Genomic DNA, 24,578 nt, shown 5'->3' with positions numbered 1-24,578 from the left:
TCTCTTCTCCACCCCTCGCTCTCTCTTCTCCCCCCCTCGCTCTCTCTTCTCCCCCCCTCGCTCTCTCTTCTCCCCCGCTCGCTCTCTCTTCTCCCCCTTCTCTCTCTCTTCTCCCCCCTTCTCTCTCTTCTCCCCTCAATTCTCTTCTGCCCCCCTCTCTTCTCCCCTCTCTCGTCTTCCCCCTCTCGTCTCTCTCTCTCCCTCTCGTATACCCCCTCTCTCTCTCTCTTCTCCCCACTCTCCCTCTTCTCCCCTCTCGTCTCCCCCCTCTCCCTCGTCTACGCTCTCTCTCGTAAAGCTGCTTCAGTTCCTCCCTTTTGATAGCAATGAGGTAACCTTGTCTTTGTTAAATTAACTCAAGTAAAGTAAACCGAGATAAACCATTGTAATAAATTAATATTGATCAGCGACTTCTCCCCCCCTCTCTCTCTTCTCCCCCACCCTCTCTCTCTTCTCCCCCCTCTCTCTTCTCCCCCCCTTGCTCTCTCTTCTCCCCCCCTCGCTCTCTCTTCTCCACCCCTCGCTCTCTCTTCTCCCCCCCCTCGCTCTCTCTTCTCCCCCGTTCGCTCTCTCTTCTCTCCTTCTCTCTCTCTTCTCCCCCCTTCTCTTCTCCCCTCAATTCTCTTCTGCCCCCCTCTCATCTCCCCTCTCTCGTCTCCCCCTCTCTCTCGTCTCCCCCCTCTCGTCTCTCTCTCTCCCTCTCGTATGCCCCCTCTCTCTCTCTCTTCTCCCCACTCTCCCTCTTCTCCCCTCTCGTCTCCCCCCTCTCCCTCGTCTCCTCTCTCTCGTCTACTCTCTCTCTCGTAAAGCTGCTTCAGTTCCTCCCTTTTGATAGCAATGAGGTAACCTTGTCTTTGTTAAATTAACTCAAGTAAAGTAAACCGAGATAAACCATTGTAATAAATTAATATTGATCAGCGACGACTCTGTCTGCAACAATTGTCATCAGCGTTAGTTAGAAATAATAGAAATGACGTAAGGTAATATACAATTCAATATAAAATTAATGCAGCAATAGTGCCCGCAACAGCAGTCTCCCGCCATCTCCCCCTGCAACTACTGTCAATATGGCTGCGCGGTGTCAAATGGCGTTGCATTGCCATGCCAATGGGAACGTCATGTGACGTAACAGCATCACGTGATGCCCGTTGCTATGACAATGAGACGCCACATGATGTCACGTCATGCGATGTCACGTTGTCATGGCAACTTGACGCAGCAGGACGTTACATAGCATCCCGTTGTCATGGCAACAGTGTCATTTAAAAAAAAAAGCTCCAGGTTGACGGTCAGTCGAAGGTGGCAACCCTGGGTGTGCGCCTGTTTTTTTCTTCTTTTCACAGATATATATACACACACACACACACACACATATACATATATGTACACATACATGTGTGTGTGTGTGTGTGTGTGTGTATATATATATACACAAAATACATTGAATACTTATTAATTGTTTTGGTTCCTGATGGAGTCGCTGCTAAATTAAACATTTAATAAATATTGACACTTTATGGGAGTGCTCTGCTCATTGTATAATTTCCATGTGGGCCCCAAATCCATGGTATCTGTATTCCTGGTCGATCCTATTCCCTTATTATGTTTCCTTTCTGTGGTGCACCTCAAACCATACAAGTGTAACGGTTGTACCCCTACCCAATCTCATATTGGCCCCTATGTGAGGAAACTGTCCCATGTTACATGTCATGTCGTGTGGTGCACCTGCTGGCTTACAGGACTCCTGAGTCTCCCGCTTGATGGTATAGGGGAATTCACCAGGACTGGCTCATGAGGTAGTGCTGAGATCTACTCACTTTTGGTATAGCACCTCCAGTCCCTGGAAGAGAACCCCTGGGTGCAGCTTCTCCCTGATTGACTCCAGTCTCAGGCAAGAAGGTTCTTTAAATCATGGCAATCTTTATTAACATCTTCATAGGCAGACTGCCCCTCATAGCGGCCGGTCTTTAGCCGCACATGTTCAAGGTTGCCCACCTCAAGGAAGTCCATGGGCACCACTCCTAGTCAGGGCCCTAGAAGCTGTCCTTGCTCTTCCCTTACTCTGTAATAGAGTAAGGGGAATAGTCTGCCCACCTCTCCCCTAAGGGAGGGCCACAATCCTTGCCAGAGCCCTGGCACTTTGTTGGGTCAGGCAGTCACACTGCAACTCTGCTCTGCAGCACATCACACAGAACATTGCAACTGACACAGTGAACAGACACTGACAGACAAACTAACTTTAGGAAGTGATGCGTAATATATAGCTCCAGTAGGCACCACCCCTGTGTCACTGTAAGTGGACACAGAGCATGTTGTCACTTCCTTTGCTACACACTACACCTCACAGGGGATGAGGGCAAATCTCATGATTACTCCTGGCAAACCTGCCCTCTTAACAGGGATTACTGCTCAGGAGGAGAGAGGCATGTAACCCCAAAATTACACAGGGCTACAATCTCCCTGTGGTGGATCCAATGGTCCCCACTTGGTCCTAAATTTGCGGAGCCTTCCTTCAACCGGGCAACTGCAAAATACACAAAACAACAATATATCAATACAGGAATACGTTTGTACACACCATACATTATCACTGTACCGAGAACTTCCATATTTACAGATGACTCCTGAGGAGAATCCAAACATCAGTAGTAATGTCTGGGGCCAGGCTTCTTTACTTCTCGCCCATTGTGATCAATTACTGTGATACTATAGGATCTAGGCGGCCCATTTTCTGTTCTGTATTCCATTTTGTTCATATACTGCACCGACACACTTTATTCGAGCAAATACCCAGTATGTACCTGGCAGATACCTGGAATGCGCCGCTCCTCACCTCTGACAAGCCCCGTTTCGTTTGCCTTCCCAGCCTGGGTTCATGCCTGGCTGACGGGCGGCTGATCTGTTAAATGATAATGATTAGGATTTAATAGGCTGCAATGCTTCGCGTGTCTACCAGATGGCATAAATTCATGAATTGTAATGCAGTATATATATATATATATATATATACTGTGCAGTATTGCAGCCAGCGGGAATAAAATGCTTCAATCCCTGCCTGGAAAATACCTCAATGCACTCGGGCAGAAAACAGTCACAAACCTCAATACACCCGGGTATACCCGAATTCGTGGGACTAGCCGAGCTCGAATAAAGTGTGTCGCCAGTGTAAATGTTAAGCCCAACACTCCAAATCCGCATTAAATAGCATTTTCTAGACTCTGTTCTGTGCTCAGAGTAGCTAGACTTGGACTTGAGGTAGTAGTCCACTGCTTCCCTTAGCCAGGTACTCCTATTGTCCTCTATCTCCTGCATTAAAGGTTCGGGAACATAGAGATATTCCAACCCATGCGACTGCTTATACCTCGCTACTATGGCCCTCTCAGCCCTGCTGATCCTTACTAGTTTCTTATTCCCTGCTTTGCCTGGCAGGACCCAAGACAGTGGTTCTTCAGGGGCAATAACGTCATAAAGTATGGATGATCCCCTAGGGGTGACTATTCCCTTCTGAATTTCATCCCACCTTCTTACTAATTCTTCATGGCGTTCCTCACCGAGTACTCACCCACATCCCACCAGTGGTCAACTATATCTCCCCGCATTAATACAAATCAGGTGCGGTCTAACCACTCAGAATATCCTTCATATAATGGAGCCCACCACTTGGTACTATTCTCCAAGGACTGCTCCTTCACTGGCACTGCAGCCTCAGACTCCTCAGTCTCTCCCCCAGAGGAGACACCTGAAGTCGTGTTCGAACGTGTGGCCGTCCCATAACGCTTTGGCCTTCCCCTTACGATATGTGTATAGGTAGTGGGATTCAATTTCGGGGATGTCACAGCAGGTATTACTTCCCTCCCCGACCCCTCATCAGATGTAAAACAGTCCCCCCAGTCCATGGCCGACCCAGGCCGTTCCTCCGACGTGTCCCGTGACTCCCCAGACCACCCTTGGCTCGATCGGGACCCCGAGGAAGACGTGACAGGGGCAGTGGCCTTGGGCAAAGGGAAGGGGGAAGTGTCCTTACGTTGTGGGATCATGATCAGCAATTTGGCTATGCTGCGACCCGTGGTAACGTTGGGCAGAGCAGGCTCACCAGTGTTCTTGCTGCCCCGACTCTTCATCGCTTGCCGGTATCTGTCCATGTCCTCCTGGGACAGACTGGTGCTGATCATTGGCGGTGACGGACGCTTCCGTCGGCTCAGCTGTGGCTACCGGAAGTGACGTCATCATTCTCGCGTGAAGACGCGCCATCTTGGGTGGTGTCCCCCCACCGGGACTTCCTCCTCCATTTTGACGTCCAGCGCCGGATACTCGAGGTCGCTCCTCAGCTCCGCTTGGGCCTTGGTCGGGCCTTTCTCCTCGGCCGCCTGCACCAGAGCCCGTGGGAGGTAAGAGGGTATCCCACCACTCCGCTGGCTTGCGATGAGGTCCTCTTCTCCCGACACGCTGGGAGCCGCCACGGCCGTGGGACTCTTCCGCTGCTCCGGCCGCACCAACGCATGTTGTCGGGGAATCTCGATAGTCAGCTCCTCAAGACCACCGGTGAGTAGTTTTTCTTTACTTTCAGCACCGCTGTAATGGCCTGCCGGTAGGCGCATCACCACCGATGTACGGCTTCCACTCTCATCGTCCGACAAGGCGGACGCCGATGACGGTAAGGGTACCTCCGCAGGGGACCGACAGCGAGGTTCCAGGTTCTCGCTGCGATTGCAGGCCTCTAGCGCCATCCTTTTTAGGTACCGTCATTTGTAGCGATCCCCATTCTCCGGGATCGACCTCCTCTCTCTTAATTCTTGGCGAGGCTCCAGCTGTCAGCATGGCTATATCTCCTCCCGCCTCCGCGGCGTGCCCAGGCACGAACGGCTCCACGGCCCACATGTAATGGATGCCACATTGAGGGCATCTCGCAGTGGTGCTGGCTTCTCCGCCCGGTAGCCTGCACTGCATACACAAGCACCGCAGTATTTCTCTCCCACCCGTCTTTGCTACCAGGAAGCCTCCTGGCAGTTGATAGGGGTATATGTCGACGTCCGCCATGACACATATAGTACTTGCGCTGGGTAATTGAGACACAGCACAGCAGTCTCTCTTGCTCACCAGCTCTTCGCAACTGAGGAACAGGAAGCGCACATCCAGCTCCTCCCTCATTCAGTTCCGTTTTCCATTGGCAGATGCAAGGACCCCTCCCTCTGGTGGAGATTAGAGGAGGGTCCCACAGCTTCACGTCATGACCCAGAATCGGTTCTGAGTCTGTCACAGTCCAAGAGGGCGCGGCCACAGCTTTCGCGCCACTTCCCTGATCAGGGTGGAGTTCTTTCTTTCGCGCCTCTCCCGGCCAAGTTCTTGCAAAAGTATTTTCTGCACACAGCCCACGCGGTCTCCCAGGGAAGCGGGAGACGCCATTTTGGATCACTCTGCAATCCATATTAGCAGCAGTTGTAACTTGAGTAATAATCACTGCCTGGCAATCAGATGCTCCCTCAGCATTCTCACACATTCAGTAATCGCAATGTCCTCACAGCTATCCTCCAGGGTTGCACCCCGGGAATTTAGGCAAGACAATAAAGGCGTGGCCACAGCTTTCGCGCCACTCCACAGCAAACTTGAAAAAGTCACTTCTGCATTTTGTACCTCCGTGGTACACACATCACGTGCGCCATTTTGGACTCTCCGTACCGCACGGGACATCATCACTTGCCGCCATCTTTACTTTTCTTTTGCATTGCAAATGGTACTCCTCTGCTGGGCAGTCGCCATTCCGATGCAATAAAGTATGCCAGTGCACCTCTACATGTATCTCAGTGTGTCTCTCAGATGTATGTACTACCTCAGGCTAGGCTAACTCTGTCTGTGTATGCTGTACACGATCTCAGTCCAGTATGTGCTCTGTGGTTAGTAGTCTGGTTACTGGCTAGAGTACTCTGGCTTCTCCATGCAGTACTTAGGGCGTCGCCTACTGTTGGCTACACCTAGTGCAGACCCTCCCAGGAGTTCCTGACCCGCGTTATCCAGGCTACCCCATGAGCATGGCATCCTACAACTTGCTGCCTCAAGGTGACTAGAACACAGCAATAGCCCTGTCTCCAGATCTACATTACTCCATTCAGGGCCCTAGGGTGTGCTTTGCGAGTAGCCATCTTCCCCTGACTACCCCTAGGCTCCCATCCATTCCGCAGCACATTTCTGGTAGCATAAATATCCTTTTTCTCAGTTCGCCTAGCTAAAGCCTGTCCTGATGCTCTCAGCAGCGCCTCCAAAAATGTAACGGTTGTACCCCCACCCAATCTCATATTGGCCCCTATGTGAGGAAACTGTCCCATGTTACATGTCATGTCATGTGGTGCACCTGCTGGCTTACAGGACTCCTGAGTCTCCCGCTTGATGGTATAGGGGAATTCACCAGGACTGGCTCGTGAAGTAGTGCTGAGATCTACTCACTTTTGGTATAGCACCTCCATCTCTTCCAGGTCCCCACGACAGCAGGGAGGAGTCCATGGAAGAGAACCCCTGGGTGCAGCTTCTCCCTGATTGACTCCAGTCTCAGGCAAGAAGGTTCTTTTAATCAAGGCAATCTTTATTAACATCTTCATAGGCAGACTGCCCCTCATAGCGGCCAGTCTTAGCCGCACATGTTCAAGGTTGCCCACCTCAAGGAAGTCCCTGTACACCCCTCCTAGTCAGGGCCCTAGAAGCTGTCCTTGCTCTTCCCTTACTCTCTAATAGAGTAAGGGGAATAGTCTGCCCACCTCTCCCCTAAGGGAGGACCACAATCCTTGCCAGAGCCCTGGCACTGTGTTGGGTCAGGCAGTCACACTGCAACTCTGCTCTGCAGCACATCACACAGAACACTTCAACTGACACAGTGAACAGACACTGACAGACACACTAACTTTAGGAAGTGATGCGTAATATATAGCTCCAGTAGGCACCACCCCTGTGTCACTGTAAGTTGACACAGCATGTTGTCACTTCCTTTGCTACACACTACACCTCACAGGGGATGAGGGCAAACCTCATGATTACTCCTGGCAAACCTGCCCTCTTAACAGGGATTACTGCTCAGGAGTAGAGAGGCATGTAACCCCAAAATTACACAGGGCTACACACGCATGCACACTCACTCACACACACGCATGCACAACGCGCACATGCGCATACGAGCATGCACACACCAGGAAGATCTGTTTCTATGTAATTTTTGTATTATAAAGTATCTTGGTCATGTATACTGGATGACAGTGCACCCCAAAATGGGGCACTCGTTGTTCATAGTAGAGGATATATCTTACTGGCAGAGCACTACATTACGCCAAAATATTATTTTATTGCATCCACAATACACACAGGCCCGACGTTTCGGTCCCCAGTGGAACCTGATTCAGACCCCTGAAGTGCCCTGAGAGGTTTAAAGCGTGTTACGTATCAACTAGAGTATGTATTAGCGCAATAAAAGTCACCACACTACCTATTCATTCGCTCTCTTTCATTATTTTACTACACTGTTCTTTGAATAAAATATACAGCTCAACCCCCTTATAACGCTGTGCTTGGGGTCCAAAGAATCACATCGCGTTATAAGCAGATCGCATTTGAAATAATGTACAATTGTATGCATTGTACAATAAAGTATTTAAGATATAAATAATAGTGTTCTAAAGTATTCATAAATATGAAAATTGTGAGCCACACTTACATCGCGTTATAAGCGGATTTGCATTGTAACGGATCGCGTTATAACGGGGTTGAGCTGTATTCAAAGCTGTTATAGCATTTTAATGATGAGACAGACTGAAGGTTTAATTGTCTCTTAGCCATGGAAGAGAGGTCATTATTTATTACTACTGTATGTCATAAAGTTGCGCAATGCAAAAAAATGTTGTGCTTCGTCGAACTCTGCAAATATCACCTTTTTCGATTCAGCGAAGAATACTTTGCTTTGATACAAAATGTAGTTTCATAGTCACTAAACGCTGAAAATTCAATGATAATTGCATTTTCAATTAGTTTCACATTCAGGATTGGATCGAATGTGGGAAAAAATGGAATTCCCAGGGCGGCTGTTTTGCCTCTTTTAAAAACGAAAGAGAGCATTTTTAACAATGTGGGCCGTTTCGGTAGAGCTTTTGGCGGGAAAAAGTTCGATTTTGGGCAGATTTTTCAAACTTCTGAAAAATGTGATTGAAACTGTAGCGAAGCAAATCTTTGCAGGTTCACATATCTCTAGCCATGCTCTTAGCATGAGTCTAGCTATGAGTCAGTGGGCACACAGTTTTGTATACAATATGTCTTGGTATCCCTTAGGCTGGGGCCATGGTGCCTTTGCCCGCGTGGAGGCGTGCGGAGGCTGGGAAGTGAACTGCGTGAAGCGGCTGCTTTCCCTGGTCATGGTGGAGGGGGCGAGCCTAGGGGCGTCACGGAGCTGGTTCGCCCTCATTGGGTGAACCGCTCACGTGACCGGCCTGTCGCGCCAAGAAATCAGTTTCAACTGATTTCTTGTGTAACGCATGTGCCCGCATGCCGCATGGATGCGCTCACTGCCTTAAGGCAATCTGATCGTCCGCACGGTCTGCAACACCATGGCCTCAGCCTTAGCCAGTAAAAGATCATGCAGTAAAGATCAAATAGAAAGGATAAGGTAGTGCACTGCCAAAGGGAATAGAAGGAGGCTCACGGCATGCAGCGTCAAAAAAGATGTTTATTCCAGATTAAGTGGATAAAAAGGTCCCCCCTAGGTCACAACAGGGGTCCACCAACGTGTTTCGGGCGGTATGCCCTTTCTCAAATAGATCAAATAGACTATTTCAAGATACTATTATGGAGGTCCATTATGTACCACAACCTTTTGTAACGTATAAACGTGTAATGAACATTTATTTGTCAGCGGATATATTGGTGATAACCAACATGCCGTTTATAAAATTATTAACACAATCTTTATTGTTGTCTGTTTGCTGCTCTGTTTAGCCCCATGTTTAAAGTACCTGTCCAAACACATTCTTATAACTTATGAACCAGATAATATCCATCTTTATACTTCTAAGGACCTAAAGCACTTGAACGTCAACATAAGAAAATATCTATGAAAGGCACTACAGATTTGCAAAGGAGAGAAGCGTGTAATTGTATTTTGACTTTTAACACAGTTTGGGGAACTGATGCAGTCTTTGATTTAAAGCTCATCTTCCACCTTCTTCCGTTTTGCTTGGTTTGCTTTATTTGAAGTCCTTAAAGAGGTAATCCAAGCGACACTTAAAATAAATATACAGTATATATATATATATATATATATATATATGTATATATATATCGTTTTTGTTTTAATATATGCAGCCTTTGATTACCTTTAGTGAAAATTAATTCCCTAACCTGCCGATCGATTTGTTCTCCTGTAATCGATCAGCAAAGATCCTGCTTCCCAGGGTTCACTAAATAACTGTTTTTCAGTTTCAAACAGTCCTTCAGTCAGTGTAACTCAGCAGCTACAATGTATCCTTATATTACTAAAGTAACATTATCTATTGTTACAGTTTGCAGCTCAAACTGCTGAGAATATTGGCAACAAATATTCACATATTGCACTGCTGGGGAGGTGGGCTAAACCCTGCTATAGAAATCAAAGGATGCTCAATATATTAAAACTCATAATGCTATTTTTAAGAGATGAATTTGTTTTGTTTTTTAGTAAGTATTATCTAATACTACAGAACTGATTTATTGGGGGGAAAACACATTTAGGATATTGCATTGATTGCTCCTTTAAACACTTATACAAACGACTGTAGTTGACAGCATCTATTTTGCCTTCATACCACCATCCAATACTTTCAAAACAAGGGAATTTCCTTGGAAAAATTGCAGTGGGAGGATTTGAAAGGAATTGGAATCCTACCAACTAATTTAATCACACAGTATATACAGTATACAGTTTGTGCAAGCAGCACTGTCCTCTTCTCCATCACATACAGTATAGATAGTGCAGTGAATCAGGTAACACTATATATTGCTGTACTTATTTAATCGTGCTCACCTGCCAAAACTTTCTAGCTCTGGGACATCACCACTAGATGTATCATCTCACCTAGACTTCACAACCAATAGGCTGCTTTATGAGTACTTTAAAAAAGGAAATACATAAGTGGTTCTAGTTACAAAGGGACTTCTGCTGCAGTATCTCCAACACCCGGTATAATTGAACATCTCATCAATGTTCTACAGAAAAAAATAGGAACTAGAGGTTGTCTGCCTGCTGTAGAGCTTGAGAAAGAAATTGCAGACTTTTCAAGCAATGAAAGTTGGAACAAATAATTCAGTTTTAAACAATGCATCAATTTTACAACATGTTTTGCTATTTTAGTTGTAATAGTCTTGATCATACCACTTAGCTCCCCATAACAGTTATTTCCTGAGGAGCAGGAAAAGATTTTGTACTTAAAAATGTATTATGCATTTTGTGGGGGGAACTTGTAACAAAACAGTGTTTGTATATTACTAGTGAAAGTTTAAATAAATCTATTTATCTGGACACTGTATTAAAATGTGCTTTGCTTGTGCTTGCAGAGTTTAAGAAAAAGCTGGCCACATGTCCCATATACGGGCCCTCACTCAGATGATGTCCCTGAATACCAAAGCCCTGGCCAGCACCCTGAGGGTCACAGCGACTATGTGTACAGCCACCTCCCACTACACTCACAGCAACAGATACGAGCACCTTTACCGATGATCCCCATTGGCGGGATCCAAATGATCCACTCAAATTCTACAATTCAGCCTAGTCATCACCCCTCTTCAGTCACACCCTTGCACTTGGGGAGCTCAGACGAGAAGAGAAGCATATCTAAAGAGTCGTGTCAGAGCATCCTAAGACATCCTGAGAAACGTTCTTCTCCCAACGCCCCACAAAGAGATTCTTTATCTGGAGCTGCCTCCTCTCCCTTACCCTCTATGAGGCCAAGCACTTCAGATGACAACTCAAAGCCTATAGGAAGGGAGCAGGAGGAAAACATACGCACTTGCACAAAAGCCATTGCTTGCCTGAGGATTGCCACAGAGGAAGGTGTCCCGCTGAGGCGGGACAAGCTGTCTCGTCACCCTGAGGCCAATCAGAAACCTTTAGAGAGTGCACAGCTCGGCATTAGGCACTTTAGTGGACTTGAGGCGGGCACGTCGCTTGCATGCGCCTCAACCACACATGTTGACTTGCACGGAGAAAAAGACAGTTTTGGTACATCACAGTCTACATCAGCTCATTCCAAATTCTACAGTAAGAGCATGGACATGACAAAGTTGAGCTTTCACAGCAGGAAAGAAGAGTCACCGAGCACACACGAAGCAAAAGACACATTAGCAGAAACCAGTAAACTGCATTGATTTGGATGTGCATGTAGACCTAACCATGAATTGACTTTCTTTTCTTGTAGAAAACACATTCATAGCATGTCTGATGTACTTTACAATAATTTGCCCTTGAAAGTACGTTTATTAAATCAAGATATATATATATATATATATATATATATATATATATATATATACATATATATATATATACATGCCATTGACAAGTCATCATGAGCCTGACCAAAATGAAACTTTAAACTCGTATTGGGTCTGGTACTTTTAAATTGTACAGATGTTTGTGCCTTTTTCTTTACTTTGCTTATTGTTATAAGCATTTTTAGCAGTACCTTGTATATATTTTAGAATTTGTGTATCTGCTTTGTAATAATTGTAATTTCTTTCTTTTTTTTTGGACACTTGTGTCTAAATGTAAAGCAAAAATAGCATCAATATATATGTGAGGTTGCACTAAAACATATTTTTATATGATTGAAACTGAACAGCTTTTATGTACAGCTCCGATCCTGTAATACTAATATTTATTTACTTTGTTTCATAAATTGTAAATTTTTTCTTAATGTCGTGAATTACTTTTTCTATGTGAAGCATGGGGTTTACTGTTGCGTAATTAGAACAAAAATGGTATAGTGTAAGCAAGATATTTAAACTAAAATATCATCTTATTATGCACTTATGCATTGGTTAAATGGCAAAAAAAATGATTAAGGATGTATCAGTCAGTTCTTAACTCTTGTAATTTTTTCGTCCCTTGTTTGCTGAATTGACTATAACAAGTGCTGATTGTGATTTTAAAATGATAGTAATGTAAAGCATTAAAAGTACAACCATGTGCTATCGTGAGGCTTTTTTCTCCCAAGGCTGTATGAGGCAGTTATAAATATATCACAAGTATTTGGTCTTATGTGAACATGTTGCTCTGTATACGCAAATCATACATATGGGAAAACATTCCACCCCATGTATACGTACAAGTGCATCACTGGTACAATTATATGTAACTCTCAGCTGGACACGTGGTCACTATATAACTTTACAGGAGTGTCATTAAAAAAAAAAAAAGGTGACAAAGCACATCTGGCTATGGAACTGGGTATCCTTTGTGCTATTTAGTGGAATTATAATTCTGTGAAACCAAGTTTGTATATTGAATTACAAATAATTAAGGAGTGTTCTTTAAAAAAAAAATAAAGAAATAAAGAAATATACAGTTACATGCAGAATGTTGTTGCACGTTTATCAAGCATGTTGTGTGAAGAGTGACGAGGATGCTGCACAGTTCCCAACCCCTTAAAATGTCTCTCACAGGTCCATATTCTATATGCTGTGAAAATGCTTCCCTGTGCTACAGAAGAGCAGCTTCATTCAAATGAATGGAACTAAAGTCTTCACCACAGAGAAGAGGGCTTACAGCATATTGAATAGTCAAAAGGGGACAGCATACAGTATCAAATAGAACGGTCTGATCTAAAAAATGAATGAACTGAAAACATGGAAAGTATATATTTTTTAAAGTAGCTATGCTGTGGGTATGCTCATTTTGAATACTTAGGACCCTATTCTTTAAAGTATGATAGGGCCATTTCGGTGCTACCACATGGAACTTCACTGTCTTCAGTGGGGCTTTCTGTGTGGTAGCACTGGATCGGAGCTATTGTACTTTATGGAATAAGACCATTACAGGGCTTAACCTTAGGGGGATCAGCCTTTTCCACAATATTATCCATTGTTCCTTGTTGTTCTAATATTCCTGATCGTGTATATTCAAAACTCTTCTTTCTACAAAAGGATTGAGCTGCTTTACTATATGATTGCTCCTAAGGAAAGCTGCCAGCAGCATGAATACATGGTGTAATTATTATAGTTATTATCGTTTATTTGCAAAGCGCCAACATATTCCACAGGTACAATGTGGGTACGGGTTATGTATATTACATAAACAGAGTTACAGTAAATACCAAATGAGGACAAACAAATGCAAACAGATACTGTACAAAAGGTAACGTGGCTTCTGCTTGTGAGAGCTTACAGTCTAAAGCAGTATTTTTCAACCTGGGTTTCTAGAAACCCTTGGGTTCTGCGTCATCCCTAAAGGGTTCCCTGCAATTTTCAGGTAATTTGAAAATTGTACCAAACAGAAGAATTTACAATGCATCTGATCTCAGTCACGCTATTCATGAGTGTTCTTCAGAATTGAACAATATATAGGGTTCCTTAACCAAAAAAATGGTTGAAAACCACTGGTCTAGAGGGAATGAGGAGCAATGTTAAAACAAAAGGTAACGTGGATGCTCGTGGGACAGAGTATGCCTCAGGGTGGAGAATGGTCCAGCCGCCCAGCTGAACCCATTAAGGTTTGGAGGTGAGGATGTTAGGGGCTGTTAGCATGGAGTTTGGTCCAGCTTCAAAGCTGGTCACAATAGGGTTGGAGGGGGGGGGGGGGGTTAGGGGTGGTGGATGTTAGGGGTTGGTCAGATAGGCTTCCTTTAAAAGTGAGTTTTCAGAGAGGGTTAAAAGTATGAAAGCTAGGGTAGAGTCTGATGGTGTGTGGTTGGAATTCCAAAGAGGGTGCAGCATGGGAGAAGTCTTGTAGGCGAGTGAGAGGAGGTAATAAGGTAAGAGGAAAGGCAGATGTTGAGGGCAGAACATAGGGGGCGTTAGGGATATATTTGGGGATGAAGGCTGAGATGTAAGGGGGGCAATGTTGTTGAGAACTTTGTAAGTCATAACTACAGTTTTAAATTTGATTCAAGGATATGGGGTACCAGTGTAGGGATTTGGATAGTGGTGCAGCAGAAGTGGAGCAATGAGTGAGGTAGATGAGTCTGGCAGCAGCATTTTGAATGGATTGGAGTTGGGACAGACAAACAAGGTGAATGCCAGCTTTAAGAAAGTTGCAGTTGTCAAGGCGGGTCAAGGTGAGTGAGTGAGTGAATAAGGATTTTTGTTGCACATTGAGTGAGAAAAGGGCGTATCCTAGAAATATTTCGATGGTGAAGATGGCAGGACTTAGTGAGGGAGGGAATATGAGGATTGCAAGAGAGGGCAGAGTCAAAGATGACTTCTAGGCAACGGTTTTGGGGTGTTGACGAGATTTTGGAATTATTGACAGTGAGGGAGAGTATGTACCGTTTGTATGTATGTACAGTCATGTGAAAAAGAAAGTACACCCTCTTTGAATTCCATGGTTTTACATATCAGGACATAATAACAACCATCTGTTCCTTAACAGGTCTAAAAATTAGGTATATACAATCTCAGATGAACAACAACACATGACATATTCCACCGTGTCATGATTTATTTAACAAAAATAAAGCCAAATTGGAGAAGCTGTGTGTGAAAAACTAAGTACACCCTTACTTCTTCCATAGGAATAGAGATGCTAAGTAGCAGCCAAGTGCTGCTAATCAAATGCCCTTGATTAATTGATCATCAGCAAGTGGGACCACCTCTATAGAAGCCGAAGTTTTGCAGTTTGCTGGTCTGGAGCATTCAGGTGTGTGCTAACACAATGCCAAGGAGGAAAGACATCAGCAATGATCTTAGAGAAGCAATTGTTGCTGCCCATCAATCTGGGAAGGGTTATAAGGCCATTTCCAAAAAATTTAAAGTCCATCATTCTACAGTGAGAAAGATTATTCCAAAGTGGAAAACATTCAAGACAGTTGCCAATCTTCCCAGGAGTGGACATCCCAGCAAATTAAGACCAAGGTCAGACCGTGCAATGCTCAGAGAAATTGCAAAATACCCAAGAGTTAGGGCTCTATGCAGTAAGCACCGAAAAAGTCCTCTCGCCAAGTGTTCCTTATCGGCATGATTCTGCCGATTTTCCCTCGCCGTATGCAATAAGTGCCGAATCCCTTCCGAATCAAGCTGAAAACATTTGTTACCACTCTGCCGATGATTTGCCGATCACACACAGGTGTATCGGCGTGCATGGCGGGGTGGTGTTAGGTTCGCCAATGAAACTTCTTGCTGAATCTGCCGAAGCAAGCATGTTTTTGATTGAGCGGCCCATTTAAAGGCAGCGTGTATTTTTATTCATTCTCTGTGTTGTTGGGAGAGAGAGAGAGAGAGAGAGACACACACAGAGCTGGGCGATTTACATATTTCATATTGACTGAGAGAGTTGTTGTGTATTGTGAGAGGTTTGTCCTGTGTTGTTTTGTTAACATCTTTGTCTTGTTTTCACTTTGTAAGTGTTCAGTGCGATTGTCTTTGAATTTCTTTTCTGTTCTTTGTGAGTGCTATAGGTATGGCCGAAAGGCGTGGGAAGATTGATGCTGGTGTGAGTGGTACTGGTAGTCGTGTGAGTACGCGTCTGAGTGAACGTAGGATTCAGGGGAGTGCTGTTGCTGCGAGTGCGACTGGTGTTGCTGGGAGTGCGACTGGTGTTGCTGGGAGTGCGAGTGGTGTTGCTGTGAGTGCGAGTGCTGCTGTTGGCTCTGGTGCTGGTGCTGGTGGGGTGTCTGGTGCTGGTGGGGTGTCTGCTGCTGGTGCTGCTGGGGTGTCTGGTGTGGTTGGTGGTGGGCCGCTTTTGGAGTCTCTTCCATTGGAAGAAGGAGAGTCCAGTCAGCAGCAGCCAAGCTCTGGGGCTGCACGTGTTCAGAGGAAACATGTGGAGCGGCCACGTAATCCTCGTTTCAATGAAGAGGAAAACAGAGTTCTTGTCACAGGGATTTTGGAGCACTATGACTCTCTGTATGGGCATTTACCAGGTAAGTCTATATTTGCATTGATTGTTCAAAGACATGTTATCCTAGGTCATGTGAGATGTCTTAATATCAAGCTATAATTCTCTAATATCTATCAATTAAAGTTAATTGTTACACACATAATCCTTCATGCTTTATAACGACCATAACAATCAGTCTATAAAGTTTGCCAAAGTTCATACAATATTCATGCAAGCTTCCTTAGATTTGTATGTTTCCACGTAAATGCTCATGTGGTACACATATTCAACCTAAACCAGCATTTTTGGTATCTCTTGGAACAGGTAGCAGTTTAGGAAACTGCTCGTTTTTCTAATAATAATTAACGTCATATATTTTGTATATATTTCAAGGGCGGACAAGTTCAGCATCAAAAAAAGAAATTTGGGATCAAATAACATTGGCTGTGTCTGCGTGTAGGAATCATGTCAGGGACCGGGCGAATTGTCGGAAGAGATTCGATGGTATCCGGGCAAACTTAAAGAAAAAAATCCAAGCACAACGGATGCATGCGTCTGCCACTGGAGTTGGGCCGCCAGCACAAGCTCTAATGTTAACTCCATTGTAGGAGCAGATGCGGAAAAAAATTCTTCCTGTCGTCTTGGAGGGTTTGGCAGGGGACAGAGATATCGGAATTTATTTGGCTCAATTTCCACCAGGTGACAAATGTTACTGTACTACGCGTGTCGTATGTTACAGTTCTTATCTATATTTCCTCTGAAACTTATAGTTTTTCCCAATATAAGCATACCTACATATATATCTGTATATATGTCTCTCTCTATATATATATATATCTATTTATCTACCTATCTATCTATCTATCTATCTATATTTATATATAGTTGTCCTAAAAAAAACAAAAATAATTATATATATCTATGTGTGTTTGGAAACATGTATTGGCTCAGCTATCGTGGATGACATCATTATGAGTAAACATACACAACTTGACCTGCATGAAGGGATTATGTGTAATGATCTTCCAAATAACACACACTGCAACCTTCTACCTTACAAAGCATTCAACATCTTTGCCCTATAGTTGAAAGCTGAATGTATGTGTGAATCTTTGTACAAACAATGGGTTAACATGCATAACCACAAATCACAAAGCACACCCGCACTCATTCTTTGTCACATTAAATGTATAACTTCGTAAAAAAAAAATTTGCACACACTCTCACTGCACACACTGCTCACAGCACACTCTGCTCACTGCTCTCACTGCTCACTGCACACACTGCACACAGCACACTGCACACACTGCTCACTGCACACACTGCGCACTGCACACACTCTCACTGCACACACTCTCACTGCACACACTGCACACAGCACACTGCACACACTCCCTGCACACACTGCTCACTGCACACACTGCTCACTGCACACACTGCTCACTGCACACACTGCACACAGCAGACACTCCCTGCACACACTGCTCACTGCACACACTCTCACTGCGCACACAGCACACTGCACACACTCCCTGCACACACTGCTCACGGCACACACTGCTCACGGCACACAGCACACTGCACACACTCCCTGCACACACTGCTCACTGCACACACTCTCACTGCACACACTGCACACTGCACACACTCTCACTGCACACACTGCACACAGCACACTGCTCACACTCCCTGCACACACTGCTCACTGCACACACGGCTCACACTTCTCACACTGCTCACTGGACACACTCACTGCAACACTCTCACTGCACACACTGCACACAGCACACTGCACACACTCCCTGCACACACTGCTCACTGCACACTCTCACTCACACACACACACACACACACACACATCCATATACACACACACACCCACACCCATATATACACACACACACACACATATACACATACACACCCATACACACACACACACACCCATATACACACACACACATCCATATACACACACACACATATACACATACACACACACATACACACACACCCCCATATACACACCCATATACACACACACACCCATATACACACACACAGTTTCTCTCCCATATATACATACACACACACACTCTCTCACTCTACACAGACAGGGGGGGTCGTAACAGAGGAAAGGCCGCGACAAGCACCATCACCCGCTCCCCCCCTCCTCCCGTGCAGGCAGCGGGAGCGCCGGGGACAGCGTTGGGGAGAAGAAACCCCCTGCTACCACCTCCTTGCAGGCAGCGGGAGCACCGGGCACGTGGGGGGGATCAGAGGTAAGCGGGGACCGGAGGGACATCCCTGCTCCCATCTCCTGCACCGCGGGTTGAAGGGTGCTGCGGAGGGGAGGGTGATGATGCGCCGATGCTGCCGGGGGGTGGCGGTTTTGGCCGGGGGGAAAGGAACTCAGGCCTTTGGGAAACACTGTTCTAACTAAATTTTTTGCGGCGGCCATTTTGTTTTTGCGCGACCCGTTACTAACGCGGTGGTCTCGGGGTGGACCCCAAGGACCGCATTATAACGAGGTTTACCTGTATATATATATTAGTTATAATCTATGTTACACCTATAAACAGGCCATTACTGCCTAATCAAGTCTTGCATGGAATATTGTGCATTCAAAGGCGAACATAAATATTTTGCACAAACAAATTTCGTTATGTTTTATTAAAACTCTTTTTCCGCTTCATGTAGTATAATGTAAGCATAAATAGGAACATGTACCATATGGTATTTTATTGTGTTCATATGTAGCTCACTTCATATTTGTATTTCGCACATGTACCGGTGTGTGAAACCAGCTGCAATGAATATATAATCACAGCATAGAGGTGAACAGAGGGGGTGAGGTCAGCCACAGAGCCAGATCACAGGGTCATGGTAGGGTCAAGTCTTGTGGGACGGCTTACAGGTGGTAGAACCAAATAAAAGGTCAGGGTGGTGTCACATCTTGGGGGAGGGACTACAGTTGTTAGAAGCTGACAAGGTGAACAGAAGTTCATCACATTCATTTAAAATGGTAATTATCTGAATACTTTCACCCACCAGTCTACTATATATGAAAACGTACGTTAGTCATTCGTTCACTCATATATTCTTTTAACGTTATAGATAAGCCACCTTATCACACCAGTACCATCTGTGAGCGACACACTGCATGTGTTACTGAGTGTCAGCCACATTGAGCGTTACACCTGCTTCTCTTAAATGTTCGGTCAGATCTCTAAACACATTCATACACATTTCCACAATTACTGCTGCGGCCGAGTTTATTCGAGCATTTGCCCGTTCTCGGCCGCAGCAGTAACCTGGCGCGCGCCAGAGGGTTATGTGTTACGCTATGAGAACAACTATCATTATAGTGAAAACAAAGGGAAAGTTCCATGGCAGTTTATAATGTCTTTCTTTATTTGTAGAACCAGATGTTGCTGCTCAAGGACAAATTCACTCAAGTGACCATGAAGATGTTGACACTCCTGGATTAACCCAGCATTCAAGTCCTCCTGCTCATGACACCTACTCAGCTATTGCAGCTTCTGAAGAACGAATCTTGGGTGAAGAAAATCATCGCCATTCAGAAATGATGTCAGTGCTTGAAAGGATGCTGTTACTGCATGAAAGGATGCATGAAAGGTCAATATCAGAAATGTCACAAATTAAAAAAGTCATCATCCAAGTTCCTAAAGAAATCCAAAATGTAAACAGGACTGAAGACGGACGTTCACAGAGGTACACAATTGGAGACTTTTTGTAAGGTGAATTATAACAAGGCTTTATTGTGCCTTTTCCTTTTCATCAGGAAAACCATCCAAACACAGGGGGGGGGGGGAACAAAGCTTCTATTCAGTTGGGTGTATATGTAGTGAAATCCTATGCAATTCACAACTCCTAGTTAAGCATGTCTCCCAGCCCCAAACACACAGCATGACACAAGCAGACATAAGAAGTCTGTTAAGAATGAAAGTCTTATCAGTTAGCTGCTGTAGAGTAAGCTTCTCTGCTCTCCTGGAACCACACCCATGCGTGCACAGAAAATGTCAGCATCCAGGTTTAGAAGTCTTATTTGTCAGCTCCAGAGATCTGTGTTCTCTTTGTCAGTCTCTCCTGGGAGACTCAAGAACCACTGCTCTGTCTCCAAAGTTCAGCTCTCAGTCAGAGCTAAGGAGTCACTTCCTGTCTCACAAGACAGGCTTTTCTAAGCAATCAGGTAGGTGGGGTTAGTTAATTGCCTACCAGCAGTTAACCACCACACTGCTGGATTAGAGGCACATTTGAGAACAGAGATTAGTCCCCTGTTACATACCTCCCCTGTTTGTGGGAAGCTCGGGCTTACCACTGCCAAAGCCCATCCTTCCACTCTCATTCGAGATCTTTCTGTGACTTGAATGAGAGTGGATGGAGGAAGAGAACCCTCTGTCCCTCTGGGATTGGAGCCCTTTCTCCAGTTTATTTTTGTCTCCTCCCGAAGGTGCTTGAGATCAGCACTCCTCAGTCGCTCGATGAGGACTTTTTCCAAGTAAAGTCTTTTTACCGAGTGCGCGGTCATGAGATTTCTGTTGCGTTGTAGACAAACTGTATGGCAACAGTTGTAGAGCAGTTAGGACTAGCCCTTACAGTTTTCCGCTTTTGAAGCGGTCTTTCTGCACCTCCTCCACACAACGGAGTCGCCAGTTCAGCTTCTTTGGGACTGAGTTGCACCTCCACCACCCTTTCCAGAGAACGTCCTATCTTTTCAGCTTCCTCAGCTAAGGATTCTTCTGGCTTTGATTCTGCACTCCTACCTCTGTTTGTTGCCTGTTGGGCAGCTGTAGGTTTAGCTAGTGCTTTCTTAGGTGGCTGAAACGTCATAATCTTGTTTTGAAGGTGCGTGGAGTCCCCAACTCTCACTGTACCCTTGTCCTCACGTTCATTAGTTACTGTGGGATACTGGTGCTTGGGCAGAGCCAATACCTTTTTCCGTAGTGCGTCTTGCAAGTCTCTTCTCAGGGAATTTATCTGCGCACTTTGCTTTCTCTGAGTCTGTATCAGTGTCTCCTTCATATTCTGGAGCTCTGTAATTTTTGTCGTCAAGGTTGCCGCTGCGTCTGTTTTCTCCTTGGTGTACTGACTCAAGGGAATGGAACAGTCTCTCTGTCTCTCCAGCTCTTGCTCTAGTTTCTGAGCCTTCTCATGCTCCCTCTCATACAGAGTCACCTGGTATCGAAGCTCCGCCTCCAATGATGCTCTGGTGACATGCAGCGTGGCCTTTAGCTCCTCATACTGCTCTGTGGGGACGTACTGGGTATTCAGACGTTACTGTAGTGTTTGTACCTCTTTAGCAGCCTGCAGCTTTTCTTCCTGCAGCGTTTGCTGCTTCTCCTCAGCATACTGGAGGTGTGTACGCAGACCTTGCAGTTGGTTCTGCAATCGGTGCTCTGCGTCCCTTGAAATGTCCTGCTCCTAAGGGAGACTGTGTAGTTCCTTTCTGGAAACTTCCAGGTCTGTGCGGCAGCTGTTGGTCTCATGATGTGAGGCATCCAGTGCTCTGCGGAGTGTCTGAACCTCTTTCTGAGATACGTCCACCTCTATCCGGACACTGTTGACCTCCTGTTGTGAGGCATTCAGCTCTATGCGAAGAGTGTGAACCTCTTGCTGGAAGACTGTCATCTGCTTCAGTGCCTCCTCATACTTCCGCTTTAGCGTAGCCACCATTTTATCAGATTGGCTCTGCTTTTCATTCATGGCGGAAATAGTAGCATTTGCAGTATCTAGCTCAGTCTTGAGATCGTCCAATTCTGTCCTGGCTAAAGAGTACATTGCGAGCACATATTCCTATAGCTTCACGTTATTTTTCTGTAGCTCTGTGTAACCATCTTCCTTTTGTTTCAATTGTTCACGGAGCATATCACAGTCATGCCTGGCATTTTTCAGGGCATCTTCAGGGCTGGTCAAGGGATTGTCACTCACTGGTTCCGGCTCCACTTCGTTGGGATGGTTGGTTTAGGGTTCCTCACTGTTGGCACCGGACAGACACTTCTTTGGGATGCACGACTTCTGCCTTGGGCCCTCTGGATATTCGGTTAACCGCGGGACGAATTCTCCATTTTCTCTAGGCTGCAGGGCAACTCGGTCCCCCTTTTCCTCCACAGGATCTGTGGACGTGTGTGTTCCTTCCATGGTAAGTGAAGAACCGCTTTTCTTTTTCCTCCTTTTTGATTTGGATGACACCTTCTCTTCAGGGATACTGGGGTCTCCATCTTCATTTGAAATTTTAGCAGCGTCACTGGATCCACCCGGCTTTTAATAGCTGACGGAAATATTCGGTGATCCAATGCTCCCGCTCTGTCTCCTGCTGATCATATTCATCATCAAAGGGAGCGGTCTTTTCTTTTCGTGCCGAGTTCAGGCACCCCCTCCATTCTTGGGGTGTTTTGTGGGTGTGACTCGGTTCGGGTTCCCCGTAAGAGATGTCTTCCTCTTTATTGGACTGGAAGGGCCACTCTTCCGCGGGGTAGGGTTCATTACAGGAACGCTGCATCTTGTCCTCCATTTTTAGGCTATCAGGTGTAATTTTCTTCCTGACCTCAGGAGGCACCTCAGGAGGCGCTATTGCAGCTGTTGCCACTGTATTTGCTAGAACCCCCAATTGTGGTAGTCCTACAGATGGGCATATTTTGCTTGTAGAGGTCATAGCTCTCACAGGCATCTCTGTAGACTTTTCTTACTTGGGTAATTTATTTTTTTTCAATATTAGCAGTCTGTGCATGCATTTTCTCTTATCAGGTATACAAGATGTGCAGTTGCTAGGTAAAAAAGTCTATTTGCTTTACACCATTTACTTGCTAGGTGTAATCTCTCATTAGGTATGCTGAATGTGTAGTTGCTAGGAAAAAAATTCTGTTTGCTTTACACCATTTACTTGCTAGGTGTTATCTCTCCGCTTCAGCAACAGAATTTGGTTTTCTGCCTGAATTCAGTAATTTTCAGTCTCATCTTTGGGTATTATGGCATTCACACTTCACACTTTGGGTTTTGCTCCCAAGATATATATAGGCAGACTTTTTTACTTGCAGAAAAAAAAACATTCTTTGCAGTGGACTATTTCTTTCATTCCCAGCAGGGTGACTCAACACTCAGCAATTGGCTTTTGAAATACCTTTTACACAGTTCAGTAATCCCTTTTTCCCCTATAGGGCAATTTTACACTCAGCATTTGTCTGCTAAAAATTTCCCTGCTTCAGCACAGTCTTGTATCAATTTTCACACTTTTCTTCATATACTCCATTCACAGCTGGTAGCCCTATGCGGTGTGGCAACCTTTATTTGCTAAATCAGTACCACTCATGGGTCACCATCTGTATTCACTGCTTTAGCGAAACTTTTTGAAAATAACAAACACCTATCCCTTATTAAGGGCTGACTCACTTCTTGAACCCTGACTATGGCTGGAAGGCAAAACCCCTATTTCAATGACCATATTACACTTTGTGATAGGCAAATAAGTTTTAGCTGTTTCAGCCGTCAGCAGTCTCTCTCCATCTGTGGTTTTGTAAGTTTCAGTGGTGTATATCCCTTTAACTCTGATCTCTGCTGCATGAGGTTTTTTTTTTTTTCCTAAGTTGCTCAGACTTGTTTGTAGGCAAAAAGCATAACAAAAAAATTTCACATAAGAATCTCCTGTCCTTTTTAACTTCAAAGAAACCTCTCATCTCACTTTGGACACCATATGTAGACGGACGTTCACAAAGGTACACAATTGGAGACTTTTTGTATGGTTGAAATTATAACAAGGCTTTATTGTGCCTTTTCCTTTTCATCGGAAAAACCATCCAAACACGGGGGGGGGGAACAAAGCTTCTATTCAGTTGGGAGTATTTCTTGTGAAATCCTATGCAATTCACAACTCCTAGTTAAGCATGTCTCCAAGCCCCAAACACACAGCATGACACAAGCAGACATTAGAAGTCTCTTAAGAATGAAAGTCTTATCTGTTAGCTGCTGTAGAGTAAGCTTCTCTGCTCTCCTGGAACCGCACCCGTGCGTGCACAGAAAATGTCAGCATCCAGGTTTAGAAGTCTTATTTGTCAGCTCCAGAGATCTGTGTTCTCTTTGTCAGTCTCTCCTGGGAGACGCAAGAACCACTGCTCTGTCTCCAAAGTTCAGCTCTCAGTCAGAGCTAAGGAGTCACTTCCTGTCTCACAAGACAGGCTTTTCTAAGCAATCAGGTGGGGTTAGTTAATTGCCTACCAGCAATTAACCACCACACTGCTGGATTAGAGGCACATTTGTGAACAGGGATAAGTCCCCTGTTACAAGGACATTACAAGCACTAGTTCTGAATGTAAGCCAAGCAAATCAGTTTCGGAGTACAGCAAGAGAACAACAATTCCACTTTACCCCATCAGAGGATGGATCTTTACATGCTGCTACTTTTTCTCCTGAGTCATCAGTTCTTCATTCCCCAGTTCTGGATGATACCGGTACAGTAGGTGCAAGTTCTGTGCAGGTCCCTGTCAACATCCAACCGCTTACATCTGTTCAAAATATGGAACCGACACCT

At 45.1% G+C, this 24,578-nt stretch overlaps 1 protein-coding gene and 1 long non-coding RNA gene across 3 annotated transcripts in view; one reads left to right on the top strand and one right to left on the bottom strand.

Annotated features, from left to right (window-relative positions):
- The window catches only part of HIVEP2 (HIVEP zinc finger 2), a 240,886-nt gene extending 228,442 nt beyond the window's left edge, over nucleotides 1-12,444 (top strand). For both annotated transcript variants that reach the window (XM_075597117.1, XM_075597118.1), the window contains exon 9: nucleotides 10,558-12,444. In XM_075597117.1, coding sequence (XP_075453232.1) covers nucleotides 10,558-11,367 — 810 coding nt within the window. In that variant the 3' untranslated portion in view covers nucleotides 11,368-12,444. The remainder of the gene's footprint in view (nucleotides 1-10,557) is intronic.
- Nucleotides 12,445-24,348: 11,904 nt separating this feature from the next.
- The window catches only part of LOC142492061 (uncharacterized), a 57,164-nt gene continuing 56,934 nt past the window's right edge, over nucleotides 24,349-24,578 (bottom strand). Inside the window, exon 4 of the long non-coding RNA XR_012800706.1 lies at nucleotides 24,349-24,576. This is a non-coding gene — a long non-coding RNA (uncharacterized LOC142492061). The remainder of the gene's footprint in view (nucleotides 24,577-24,578) is intronic.

Source organism: Ascaphus truei, chromosome 4 (genome assembly GCF_040206685.1).
Source record: "Ascaphus truei isolate aAscTru1 chromosome 4, aAscTru1.hap1, whole genome shotgun sequence".
Lineage (NCBI taxonomy): Eukaryota > Metazoa > Chordata > Amphibia > Anura > Ascaphidae > Ascaphus > Ascaphus truei.
Note: the sequence above shows the minus strand (reverse complement) of the source record. Positions and strands in the feature narration are given on the sequence as shown.